General features: G+C 33.9%; 1 protein-coding gene across 1 annotated transcript; it reads right to left on the bottom strand.

The window, feature by feature from the left end:
* Window positions 1–10,715: 10,715 nt before the first annotated feature.
* On the bottom strand, window positions 10,716–12,341 carry LOC143603792 (gibberellin receptor GID1C-like). Its single transcript, XM_077080490.1, has 2 exons — window positions 12,301–12,341; window positions 10,716–11,775 (listed from the first exon to the last, which is right to left on the bottom strand). Exons 1-2 carry the CDS (start codon window positions 12,337–12,339, stop codon window positions 10,753–10,755), a joined length of 1,062 nt encoding a protein of 353 aa, XP_076936605.1. The 5' UTR covers window positions 12,340–12,341; the 3' UTR covers window positions 10,716–10,752.

Below are 12,341 nucleotides of genomic sequence, written 5' to 3' on the forward strand. Positions count from 1 at the left end.
AGCTAACTAGATGCTAGTACTGGATATACAAGGATTTGGTGTCATAATAGAAGATCGCTCGAGATGGCTCTATTTTGAATATATAAATCCTTGTAATAATATTATAACACTGTTTTGTAAACCGAAACTTGGGTATTTAATTCCCAAGAATTTTGCAATGTAAATTAATATTTCAATATATAAGACTTCCGCTCAAATGAACCCGCTACTCTGATATATTTACAAAACAGGTACCAACCCGGGACGTCGTACCTAGGCCTGAGTCAGGGTGTGATAATAACTTTTTCATACGTTAATATTTTTTTGAAAACAATATCACCATAAAAACAAGAATTTTATTCTCTTTAATTTGAGTATGGTATTGCTATAGTTTATTAATTTTAAAACTAACGTATTACGTGATTACCAATTTGTACCAGCAATGAGTCGAGCGGGCTGATGGTTAATTTGGTTCGGGTTGGATGGGTTCAGGTCAAAATGTTGTTGGAACAGGTTTTGCGTCAAAACGGGCTGACGCAAAACGGGCTGTGTTAAAAAAGCGGTTTATTTGAAAATACTTTACATTTCATCTTTGCGTCTTGATTTTTGTCACTGGTAATGCACGTTCATGCATCCGTCACGCAGATGATATTGTATATACATATCGGGTTGCTCGGTATAGGCATTGTGAAGCGCTTACTGACACCGGTTACACGTCTGATGCCACGTTAAACGCATACCATCGTCGGGTTACACACGTACCAAGGTTACGAGCATACTAACATTGGTTGCTTACACCAATGCATCGTACATGCACCTGACTAGTATATATACATATATAATATACAAATCCTAATGGTTCAATATATTGATCTAGCTCAACTGGTAGAACCCTCCTCAACCAAATGACATGCACATGTTCAAATCTTGCATGAGTTGCATCTACCATTTATTTTCTTAATTGTTTTTAAAGTAATTCTAAATCTCATTAAGTTTTAGGTCCAATATTCAATCTAAACTAAAAAAGATAAAACAACCATTACTTTTTTCATTTTCATTAATAGGGCCTATGGCATGAGTTTCATTCTTGTTAGAACTCGTGTTAATATCATATCATCTTTTTTATATATATTAAAAGAAAAAGACTTTTTGATTTAAAATCAAAAAAGGTAGGACAAATTCAACATTCGTTTAAGTGTTAAATTAAACTATTTTACTATTATACTTTTGTTTTGTTTATTGCTATCATAATTATCGTCGTATTATTTACTTTTTATATAGAAGTTAATGAGTATATATTTTGGAGGCCCATTTTTTACTAGTCACGGGCCCTTAAATTTTTAAAGATTTTCAAAGACGACCCTGTCCATTACCAAAAACAACGCACGTGAGAAACAAGCCAATTAAGAAAAAAAGTTAATGTATAAATGAGAGTAGACGACGAGGCATAAAAGTATATACTCTAATATGTAACTTGATACAATTGCCATGTTGATATTATAAATAAAAGTGGGTATAAATCTTGTGTTAGATTATAAATAATGGATATCGAGGTGTTCAATAATATTTAGTTACAAACCTGCATGCTTTTTTTATATGTTCAACCTATTAAAAATTTAACCTGTCATAAGGCTATAAGACAATGTGTAGTGAAGGGTTACAAAAAGTGATTTTCAACACGTGGCACTATATTAGCAAATAGACGATTTTTCATTTTAGAGGTGCAGTGGTGTTGTAGTCCAACACACACACATATATATTACACACACAACATATTAAAAAATTATTATTTCCAAATTCAAACCCGGCGACATATATTTGTCGCCCCTCTTATCGTCCCCCCCCCCCCCCCCCCCCCCCCCCCCGGTTCTTTGCTACCGCCCCACTACACACTGTCTAAAAGCAACGATGCTGAATCTAGATCTTACTTACCTACTTACTTACTTACTCTTTGTATAACTTATTATTATTATTACAAGTAGAGTAATCATTAAATCATAAGTTAAATAGTTAATTATTTAATCCTAACTAGAGAGATCAAGTAATACGTTATTATTAATCATATTATGTGTTTGGGCGTCATTGTATGTAGTGTGATTGTATGTTTGATCTTATTGTAGATATTAACTCACTGCATGTTTGATCCATCTTAATGTAGATTCTACTTATGTCCAAGTTGAATAGTTATTTGCACAACCACTTAATCGAGTACCTAATTATTTAACCATATGTAGACTAATTATGTGTTTAAGCTTCATTGTATGTAGTGTAATTATATGTTTGATCTGATTCTATATCTGTATGTGCATGTTCAACCGGAATCCTTTCTCCATAAGAACCTAATTTCAGGTCATTTCCTTTTACTAGCTTTTGAATGTTTTTTAGAAATTCTATCAAGTTTTGTAATGTATACTGTATAGAAAGTAAGCTAGGATGCTGATGATTTAATAACATTTTGTATATGAGTTTTGGAATGTAATTATTTTCTGGAATTTAAGCTTTGAAAACCTCAGGATAGTTTTTTTGCATCATGCATATAGATCTTGAAGGTTTAATGAGCATCTTAACATTTGTGTGCCAAGTAGGGGTGTAAACGACTCAAGTTGGCTCGAATCGAGCCGAGCCTAAACGGGCTCGAGCTCACACTTGGCTCGTTAGTAAACGTGCTCGCGCCCGAGCTTCATATATCGAGCTTTAGTTGGCTCACGAGCCTAAACAAGCTATATATATATATATATATATATAATTTTGTTTGTTAAATATATATGTAGACATATATTTATTATTACATTTAAAATTATGATAAAAGTAATCAAATAATATATATTATGTTATATTTAAAATGTATAATGATAAACATATATAAAAGTAGTTATAAAAGTATATAAATAAATTACTCATACTAATAAACGAGTCGAGCTTGAAAACTTAAGGCCTTTACCGATCATGAGTTAAGGAGTTTCCCATGAACCAAGCTTTAACTTTAGAAATAAAGCTCTAAACGACATGAGATTGAGCTCTCTTAAACTAAAACGAATTGAGCTCGGCTTGTTTACATCCCTAGTGCTAAGGTGTATCTTAATTGGATTGCAGCAGGTTGTAGTTTGTGTGTGTGTGTGTGTGTGTGTGTGTGTTAGGGTGTCTCTGATATTCTAGTTATGACTCATTTCAGATTACCTCATTGTGTATATAGAATACTGATTGTTAATGATGGCTTTGATTTGAATCCATGACCAACTTTTGCATAACAGAGTTGGGAATGGGATAGTATATATGTAATTGGTTTGTGTTCAAGGATAGTTTGCTTTGGCTGTTTGTGGTCACTGTCATGAGTTTGTTTCTAAGGATATATAAATCTGTCACACTTGTTTATTCTTTATATATTGCTTGTTTTAGGTACCTTTTTGTGTGAAAATTATGGCAGACAAGAGACAAGGAAAGAAGGCAAGTGTTAAAGATGTTATCACGCCAGTAACATTCGGATATAGTCATGACGCTCTTACTGCTATCGGTCGACCCTCTCTCAAGACACAGACTAAAACTTCGAACTTTTTAAAAGAAAGAGGCTATACACTTGGTGGCACGAATGCGATTGTGATACTCAAGGAGTTATGTGAGGGTGGCACGCTATTAGATCAGATGAAAACAAGGTTTCCCCCACTGAAGAATTCCATTCCTGCCCCGAATTTTGCGATGTGATAAAGAAGGTTCCGTTCAATGAAGGAGAAGCAGCAACTGTGATAAGACATATAATTGAAGCTATCAAGGTACGTACGTAAAAGTTCTATACTTGTATCACCACTGGTACTTATCTAGTTAATGCAATTGCATGCCCTTTTTCTAATTGTAGTGTCATAATACGATAGTTAGTTAAGCGACCAATCTTGCAACAGGTTTAAACATACAGAAAGTTGAACTTACTCAAGTTAATAAATAATTCACAAAATATAAACTGAGATCAAGTTTGAGCACAATGTGTTCTGACATGAGTGAAAGAGTAGTTCAACCTAAAATAAAATAGATATAGTCTTGGCAAATGATTCAAATCAAGATATAAGTGATGAGGTTTGTATTGAGTTTTACAAGCAATTATATGAGGTGATCAACAGGGGTGTGATCGACTCAAGCCGGCTCCTGAGCTACTCGGGATCGGCTCGTAAAAAGCCCAAATCAAGCCAAGTCTAAACGAGCTCGAGCTCGCACCTGAGCTTCACATGTCGAGCTTGAGCCGACATATGAGCCTAAATGAGCTTTTTATTTATATATATATTTTTTATTATTTTGAATATATATTTATTTTTAATATAAAATTATGATAAAAATCAAATAAGTAATATCTCTCACTCTCTCTCTCTCTCTCTCTCTCTATATATATATATATATAGGCTAAGTATAAAATGAAAACCCACTTTAGTTGTGAGAACTTTAGAAACTCATTCTCAACCACATGTTTTTAATTAATGTTTAAATTTGTGGTTCACAATTAAAGTAAATAAAAAATGTAAATATAAATATAACTTTTTCTCTTTCTTGAAAACATATATAAAAATTAGTAAAAAAATGTTAAAAAATAGCAAAACATTTTTTTTTATGTTTCGATGTTTTGTATTAAATGTTACAACATATATTACATGTAACAAAAAAAAAACCGATGTTACATAGGGTTTTCGCGGGTTTTCACAACTCAAATGGGTTTTCACAACTCAATAGGGGAGGGATATTTTGAGAATCATGTTGAGTTTTAAGAACTTAAGAACTCAATTCTAGGCCACACATTTAATTAAATGGATTGGAATATGTGGTTGAGATTAAATCTGGCAAAAAAGTCAACGTAGGAGAGAGAATAAATATGTAAGTGATTACACTAACTTTTACGTCCGTTACACATGTGTAAAAAGTCGACTCGGTGCGTAAAAAATTCTGTAATTTTTTTACGTGTATGTAACTTACATATATTACGCATGTGTAAAAAAAATTCGAAAAAAAAATCGTTACACTGTGTTCTTTCAAGTTCTTAAAACTCAAAGGGGTTCTTAAATGAAATCTCCCTTATATATATATATATATATATATATATATATATATATATATATATATATATATATATATATATATATATATATGGTTAGTTTCATTTGAGAACTCAAAAAAAGTTAAGAACTTTTAGGAACTCCTAAAAACCAAATATTTTTTTAACTTTTTTTATATATTAACATTATTTGAGACTTGCTTTATCATATTTATAAAAAAAAATTTGATTACATATATAAATCACAAGTTACACATGTGTAAAATTTATGTAATAAAAATTTACATATGTGTAAAAAAACATAGATATGCGTAAAAAAAACTAATTTTCATAATTGTAATCGTAAATATAGATGTCAAAACTGATAAAACTACACTTAAATAACATCAACATACAAAAATTTTTATAAAAAACGTTAGTTATTAAGAGTTCCTTCAAGTTCTTAAATAATTTAAGAGTTCTCAAATGATACTAATCCTACATATATATATATATATATATATATATATATATATATATTATGTTATATATAAAATGTAAACTTATGAATACATATAAAATTAATTATAAAAAATATATAAATTAAACAATTGAATAATAAATGAGTCGAGGCTTGAGCTTGAAAATTTTATCACGACCCGAGATCGAGCTTTAGTAATAAAACTCTAAACGAGCCGATCTCGAGCTCTCTTAAACTAAAACGAGCCACGATCGTTTGGGTCCGTATGACACTTTGCATCAAGAGATGAGTGTTAAAGTTGAAGGGATTAATGAGAATATAAGCAACAATTATCAGTTATTGTGCTTGTAGCTGATGTAAGAGATATACATAGATCCAGATTTAACGAAGGAATCAGTTCATGTACTTGTTTTTCATTGATTGATTAGGCATGTCATGAAATTGGTGTTATGCACCTTGATGTGAAGCCTGATAATATAGTGTTAACGGATGCTGGGGAGAACACAACTTACAAACTGATTGACTTTGATTAGCTCTCAAGTTCGCAGGTATGTTTATAACTATTTAACCCCAAACTCATGCAACTTACAAAGCAACTTACTTCGGATTTTGGGTTAGAACATTGTCGGGTCAGAACGGGTTGCGGGTCAAAACACGTTCGATGCAGCGTTACGTGACACCGACACCAGATTGCTTGCGTGTAATCGTTGTGTGACGCGTTTACGATACTATCGTCGGGTTAAGCGTGTACCGTTGTGAGCTCACACGCGTATTGGCATGGTGAAACCGGTTACTCGTCCCATGTCGTATATCCGGCCGTATCGGTTGGGCACCCAACTAGTCAGAATTAACATAAACACTCAATTCTGTAAATAAACTAATAGAAATAAAATTTAGCTTAAATAAATTGGTAATTTAGGGTCAAATCAGTTTAAATTTAAACCTAAATAAAATGGTAATTTGGTATGTTATTTGATGTGTAATATTCTAATTTGATACGAGCATTCAGATTTAGGTCAAAAAATCAATCGTCAACCTATTGGCATCACATCCTACACTGCTCCAGAAATCACAAAAGGAGTCTGTGGTAAGGAAGCTGACATCTGGAGCGCAGGCGCCATTTTGTATGAGTTGTTGTCCGGCATTCTCCATTTTCTAGCCGTGAGATTTTAAATTTTAATTAACTTTTTAAAAATTAATTATGTATCGCGATAAACTAATATGTTTAATATATTTGTAATTGTGTAATGCATGCAGCATCAGAATTTGACCTTGCAAACCACATCTTTTGTGGGACTCTAAAAAGGATTTACAAGGCATCAGAGGATGCAGTGGATCTTATCAATAAAATGCTTGACCGAGAGAGAGAGTCTCTACTCACCGCTGAAGAGGTGTTTGGTATACATATTGCTTATTTTTAAAATGGTTTACTCACATAGTTCACTGTAGCAAGCCCGTACAATTTTTACTACATATTGTACAACACCATATATGCATAAATATATTGCCATGTTATCAGTCTGTTAACCGACACACGTTAGGAAAGAAATTGAATGGAAAGGCAAGATTTTTATCGGAGAAGAGAGGCGCAGGAGGAGGGCAATGACCGGAGAAGTGAACCACCAAGTTATTTTTACCCCACACAACGAGACTCAACCTTAATCCAATCAATTGCTTTTTACTTTCGCAATCACTTTCATCGTCTTCGTAGGATCAATGCGTCCCAGAAACCCAGGTTCGCTAGGGGTTCACATTTGTCATTCTCTGTGGTACAACACTTAGGCCTTATCTTTATGCTGCTGACCGAGAAAGATTAATAATGAAAGTGTAAAAAGTTGTGGACAAATAGTTTTCAAGCCAAAAGAACCCGACCTAGCCCATACCAAGATTATTCATTACCAACCTGTTCATTTTGCCACCTCTATTTAAAGTCATTCTTGTAATGTGTGACTAATTAAACATTCATGGCCCTGATTTTCCCGACTATTCTTCATATCACAAACACCAAATTGCATATTGGGACGTCATTTTTAGCCCTTTCAAGATTTTGTAGTTGTATAATGCTTGCAGCTTACGGCATCTACCTTTTTTTTTCAGCTGATCACAAACCAAAAGCAAGACTATGCGTCACTTAAAAGAGGTTTACGATCACCTTCAGTAGCAACTCGATACATATTCTGATATTCACATCCTATACTTTAATAATAATAATTAGTTTTGATAAAAATGACCATTCTGAAAACATTTTTATCAAATTTTGATTTAAATCATAAGAAAATAATAAATAAAAGGCAAGCAACAAGCCATGCATCGTATTCTTATATTCAAACGATGAACTGAGACTATTGAATCAGACTAGTTCTAGATCAATCTTATAGAAAATTCGTTTTGAAGTTTGTACTTTTCCGGTTCCAACCCAGCCGGTGTGGTCTGATCCAAGTTCGCATCGTTACACCTCCACAAAGAAAATGTCTTTTATTAAATTTAACATTTAACTCGCATGTATTCTCTTCTTAATGGCGAAATAAACTTAGAAAATAGCCATATTCTTAAATAGCCCCCCCCCCTCCCCCCCAAAGGCAGTTGGGCGTTTATGAGCTACTTGAGATTGTTTACTAAAACTAAATTTAGTCAAGTTTATATACGTTTTCGAGCTAAAATTTGGAGCTCAATTAGTAAATGAGTCCAAAAGTAATCAACTTTTAAGTTGTCATCTTTAATATGATTAATAAATGAGCCGTGTTCAGGTTAATTTGTTTAATAAAACGGATCATGTTAAACTTGATCTAGTTGGCCTGGCAACCCGTCTAATTAAACAGGTTAACCGCCATTCCGCCAAGCTGTGTAATTGTGTATAACTCGTATAACACATTTATTACAACCCGATTAACACATTTAAAACTTGATTAGGATCTGTCAACTCGTTTAACCTGTGTAGAGAAATGTGTTAAGCGTGTTTTTGACAATGGTGATTCCTAAAATTTACCCTTCCATAATTTTAAAATAAGTCATGGTTAGGGTTAATATTTTTTACATGTATAAAAATTATAGATTGTAGATTGCGTAATGATTCATAAATTTAACATGTTATACTCCTTGTGTATAACCAAACCAAATATACTAGAAAATTAACACTTTTAAAAGTGAGGGGATGTGTGGTTGTTATGGATTCCAAAAGTGGCCCCTAACCTAGTTTGCATCCAAAGCTCCCAACCACAAGTGGGCATAGTTTGGATTTACCAATGGAATTGACACAAAGCCAAATCCTGCTCCCATTGCTACTTGCACTTATCCCAAATTCCAAAACAAACCCCATGAATTGAATAGAAAAGCCAATCAATCACACAACAATTGAACAATATCAAAAGATACAAGATAGAAAACGAAAAAGAAATGAATGATTTGGACTTGTCCTCATTTGGCCAATCATTTCCTTTCCCCAAATTCTCATGTTTATTTCACCATGTTTTTTGGGTCTAATTTGCAATGGCCACCTACACCTATTTAGCATAAACATACAACTTCTCTTCTTTCATATTTTTTTGTTTTAAACTTTAAAAGATGTGAAAAAATTCTAATAAAAAGATTTAACAAGATCCTTTTGGAGGCAAGCTACTATATGAGGGGAGGAAAGAAATTATATGCTTTGACCTCATAAATTTCGCTTTAAATAGGAAGACGACTCTAGTTTGACTTCTTCTAAAATTTCTTTCCTTATAGAACTTTGTTAAAAATGAATGTGACAGATTTATTCTTAAAAACATCCTCGGGTATCTTATCATTCGATTATCAACTTACATAAAAAATAATGGACACTCGAGAAAATAATATTAAAAAACAAATAGCATATTACTCTGTGGTTGAGAATAATACCGCAACATTCCAAAATAAACCCCATAATAAACCCCATGGAGATGAATAGAAAAGCTAATCAATCACACTAACACTAGAACAATATAAAAAGATTCAAGATAGAAAAAGAAACGAATGATTTTGTTTGACTGGTCCTCATTTGGCCAATCATTTCCTTTACCAAATTCTCATGTTTCTTTTTCCATGTTTTTTGGTCTAATTTGTAATGGACATATGAATATATGATACATCTAACTTACATAAACAACTTCTCTCTTTCATATTTTTATGCTTAAAATATGTGATTTTTTTTTTCTAACTGATTCAACCAGATCCTTATATACTCAAGCTACTACATGATGTGAAGAAAGAAATTATATGCTTTGACCTGAAAATTTCACTAGAATGACTTATTTTAAAACTTTTATCTTCATAAAATTTTGTCCAAAACGAAGGGATAAATTATATCGTAGAACATCCATGACTTTTATCATCATAGAATTTTATAATAAACTAAGGGATAAATTATATCTTAAAACATCCATGGGTATCTTACATGGGATTTTCAACTTTCATGCTTTCACCTCACGTTGTTATCATGTCTTACCATGTGATTTGAGAATTATACGATGAATGAATTAATTGATCGTGGCTTTACAAGGTTTATAAAGTGATGAGTGACACACATTCATGATAACCTAAAGACCATTTGTTCAATACGAAGAAAGTAACGAACTTTGTTACTAAAGTAAACGACTAAATACATATGAAATCATGCACCTTTTTTATAGCATAAAGTTTGGGGGATATTAAACACTATCATAACAAAAAGACATTCCAAAATAAAGAAAATCATAGAGAACAAATGACACTAGAGAAAAGAGGCATAAAAGTGAAGCTTTACACTTAATTGTTAATAAAAACCAAACAAACATTTATACACTTGTGCTACATCAATAATTCAAAGTATATATAAGAACAATAATACTAATAATAATAAAAGTAACATTACAAGGGTTTCAACTTTCAACAACAATAAAACATACATGAATGCCTTCTTCCCTTCAAAACATCCACACCCATAGTCTTCTAAAGTTAGAAATGATCCCATCACCTCATTTGATCAAATTCATTAGAAACCATAGCCAATATAGTAATAAGCCAATAACCCAAGTAAAATTACCAGTATACCCCTACAAGGGCATACACCCCCTTTCATACATCCATACTAAGGTTGGTTTCAACCTTAATTTGATCAATAGAATTACCATTTTACCCTAGTAAGACACAAACAAAGTGCACAATATTCACATAAAAAAGCAAGGAAACTAATAATAAGATAGTAAAAATGTCAAAGGCTTTGTGTTAGATAATATATATTCTTTTATATTATATAGTTGAAAAGTTAATATTCGAGTCGGATTGGGTCGGGTCATCTATTAAGAAAGCTTTTGATCTCATCCATTAGTGTGTAGAAATGTTCATTATTTGGCAAGAAATAGAAGCCAATTGTGGCCTTCTTCAAGAACAATAACTTCACTTCTTGCCCTGCATTCTCCAACCCTTTAACATACTTCAGTTGCCAATCTTGAACCAAATCGAACCCCGCAACGACGACTAAACTTTTTGGGAACTTAACCCCTTTTAGATCGACCCCGCGAGGCCCGAATATGTTACACGCGGGATGATCCCGATCCTCCCCTTCGGGCAAAAAAGCCCGCCAATACCAATCCCGATCTTGAACCCGAACAAAATACTTCCCGTCTAACTCGGTTTCCGACTCGGTTCTTTCTTCCCCACCAAACAACGGGTGCAATAATATGTTCCCGAGCACCTCAACACCGGACTCTGCCGCCCGGAACGCCACGTGGTGGGCTATGTTACCGCCTGAGCTGTCACCGGCTAAATAAACATGGACTTTCGGGTTCGGGTTCGGGTTCGGGTTCTTACCGCTTAAAAGCCATGATCTTGAATGAACCCATTTTAGGGTTTCCCATCCATCTTCATAAGCACAAGGGTACCGGTGCTCGGGCGAGCGGCGGTAGTTCACCGACACCACCACCCCTTTGATTAGGGCGGCGAGACGGCGGCAAAACGTGTCGTAAATCGCACTATTGGCCGACGAGTGCGTGAAGCTTCCGCCGTGGAAGAATATTATCACCGGGACAATTTCGGTCGTGCTTAGCGGGCTTTCGAGGTCCAAGATTCCGGTTGTCGGTTCGGGCTGCTCGGTTTCCGGTTGGGCGCATCTGTAAATTCGGTTGAGGAGACCGGTGGCGCGGTTGATGATGACGTCGAATGAGTAAACGCCGTCCAGCGGGACGGTGTTGGCGGGGACTTTGCGGTCAAGAAACTCGGCTAATTCACGGTTGAAAGTGCCGTCCGGCCGCCGGAGCATGTTGTAAGCTAACTTGAAGTTGGAAATCAAGATCCATGTGTGCAAAGGAACCACTTTCTGTAATCAAGAAAAAAATCAGAAATTGATCAAAACCCCAAATAAATAATTTAGCCACAAATCTTGATCAAGAACCCTATTAAATCAAACACTGTCCACACCAGATTGGTCAAAACAAAAAGGGTAATCATAAAAACACATACTTTAATAACTATTTAAAAAAACCCCAAATCAAGAACCCTAAAATTACCATAAATTTCACCCCTAAATCAAAACTATCCAGACCAGATGGGTAATCATAAAAACACAGAATTTATTCACCAGAAATAAATAATAAAGAAAAAAAATCCCAAATAAATAAATAATTTAGCCCCAAATATTGATCAAGAACCCTAGAAGCATCAATAGCTTTACCCCCAGATCAAACAAAACGAAACCCAGTAACAAAATCAAGCAGATTTACCAAATCAATCGAATGATCAAGAAAAATAACCAAAAAAATAATTAACTACTTTGGGAGCAACATGACAAAAACAAAAGAAAAAAAGGATAAGAACAGAGCAGAGCAGTGTAATATCTGATTACCTTGGCTTCATTAGCGTTGATTTGATTACTGCCAGCCATGG

This window comes from Bidens hawaiensis, unplaced genomic scaffold, assembly GCF_021521415.1.
Source record: "Bidens hawaiensis isolate Kalapana, Puna unplaced genomic scaffold, B.hawaiensis_p1.1 tig00062725_1, whole genome shotgun sequence".
NCBI lineage: Eukaryota > Viridiplantae > Streptophyta > Magnoliopsida > Asterales > Asteraceae > Bidens > Bidens hawaiensis.

Bases quoted from the DNA above. Each gene is read 5' to 3' on its own strand.
- LOC143603792 (XM_077080490.1), bottom strand. From the start codon at position 12,339: ATGGCTGGCAGTAATCAAATCAACGCTAATGAAGCCAAG. The intron at 11,776-12,300 runs GTAATCAGATAT...TCTTGATTACAG, and splicing joins TCAACGCTAATGAAGCCAAG to AAAGTGGTTCCTTTGCACAC.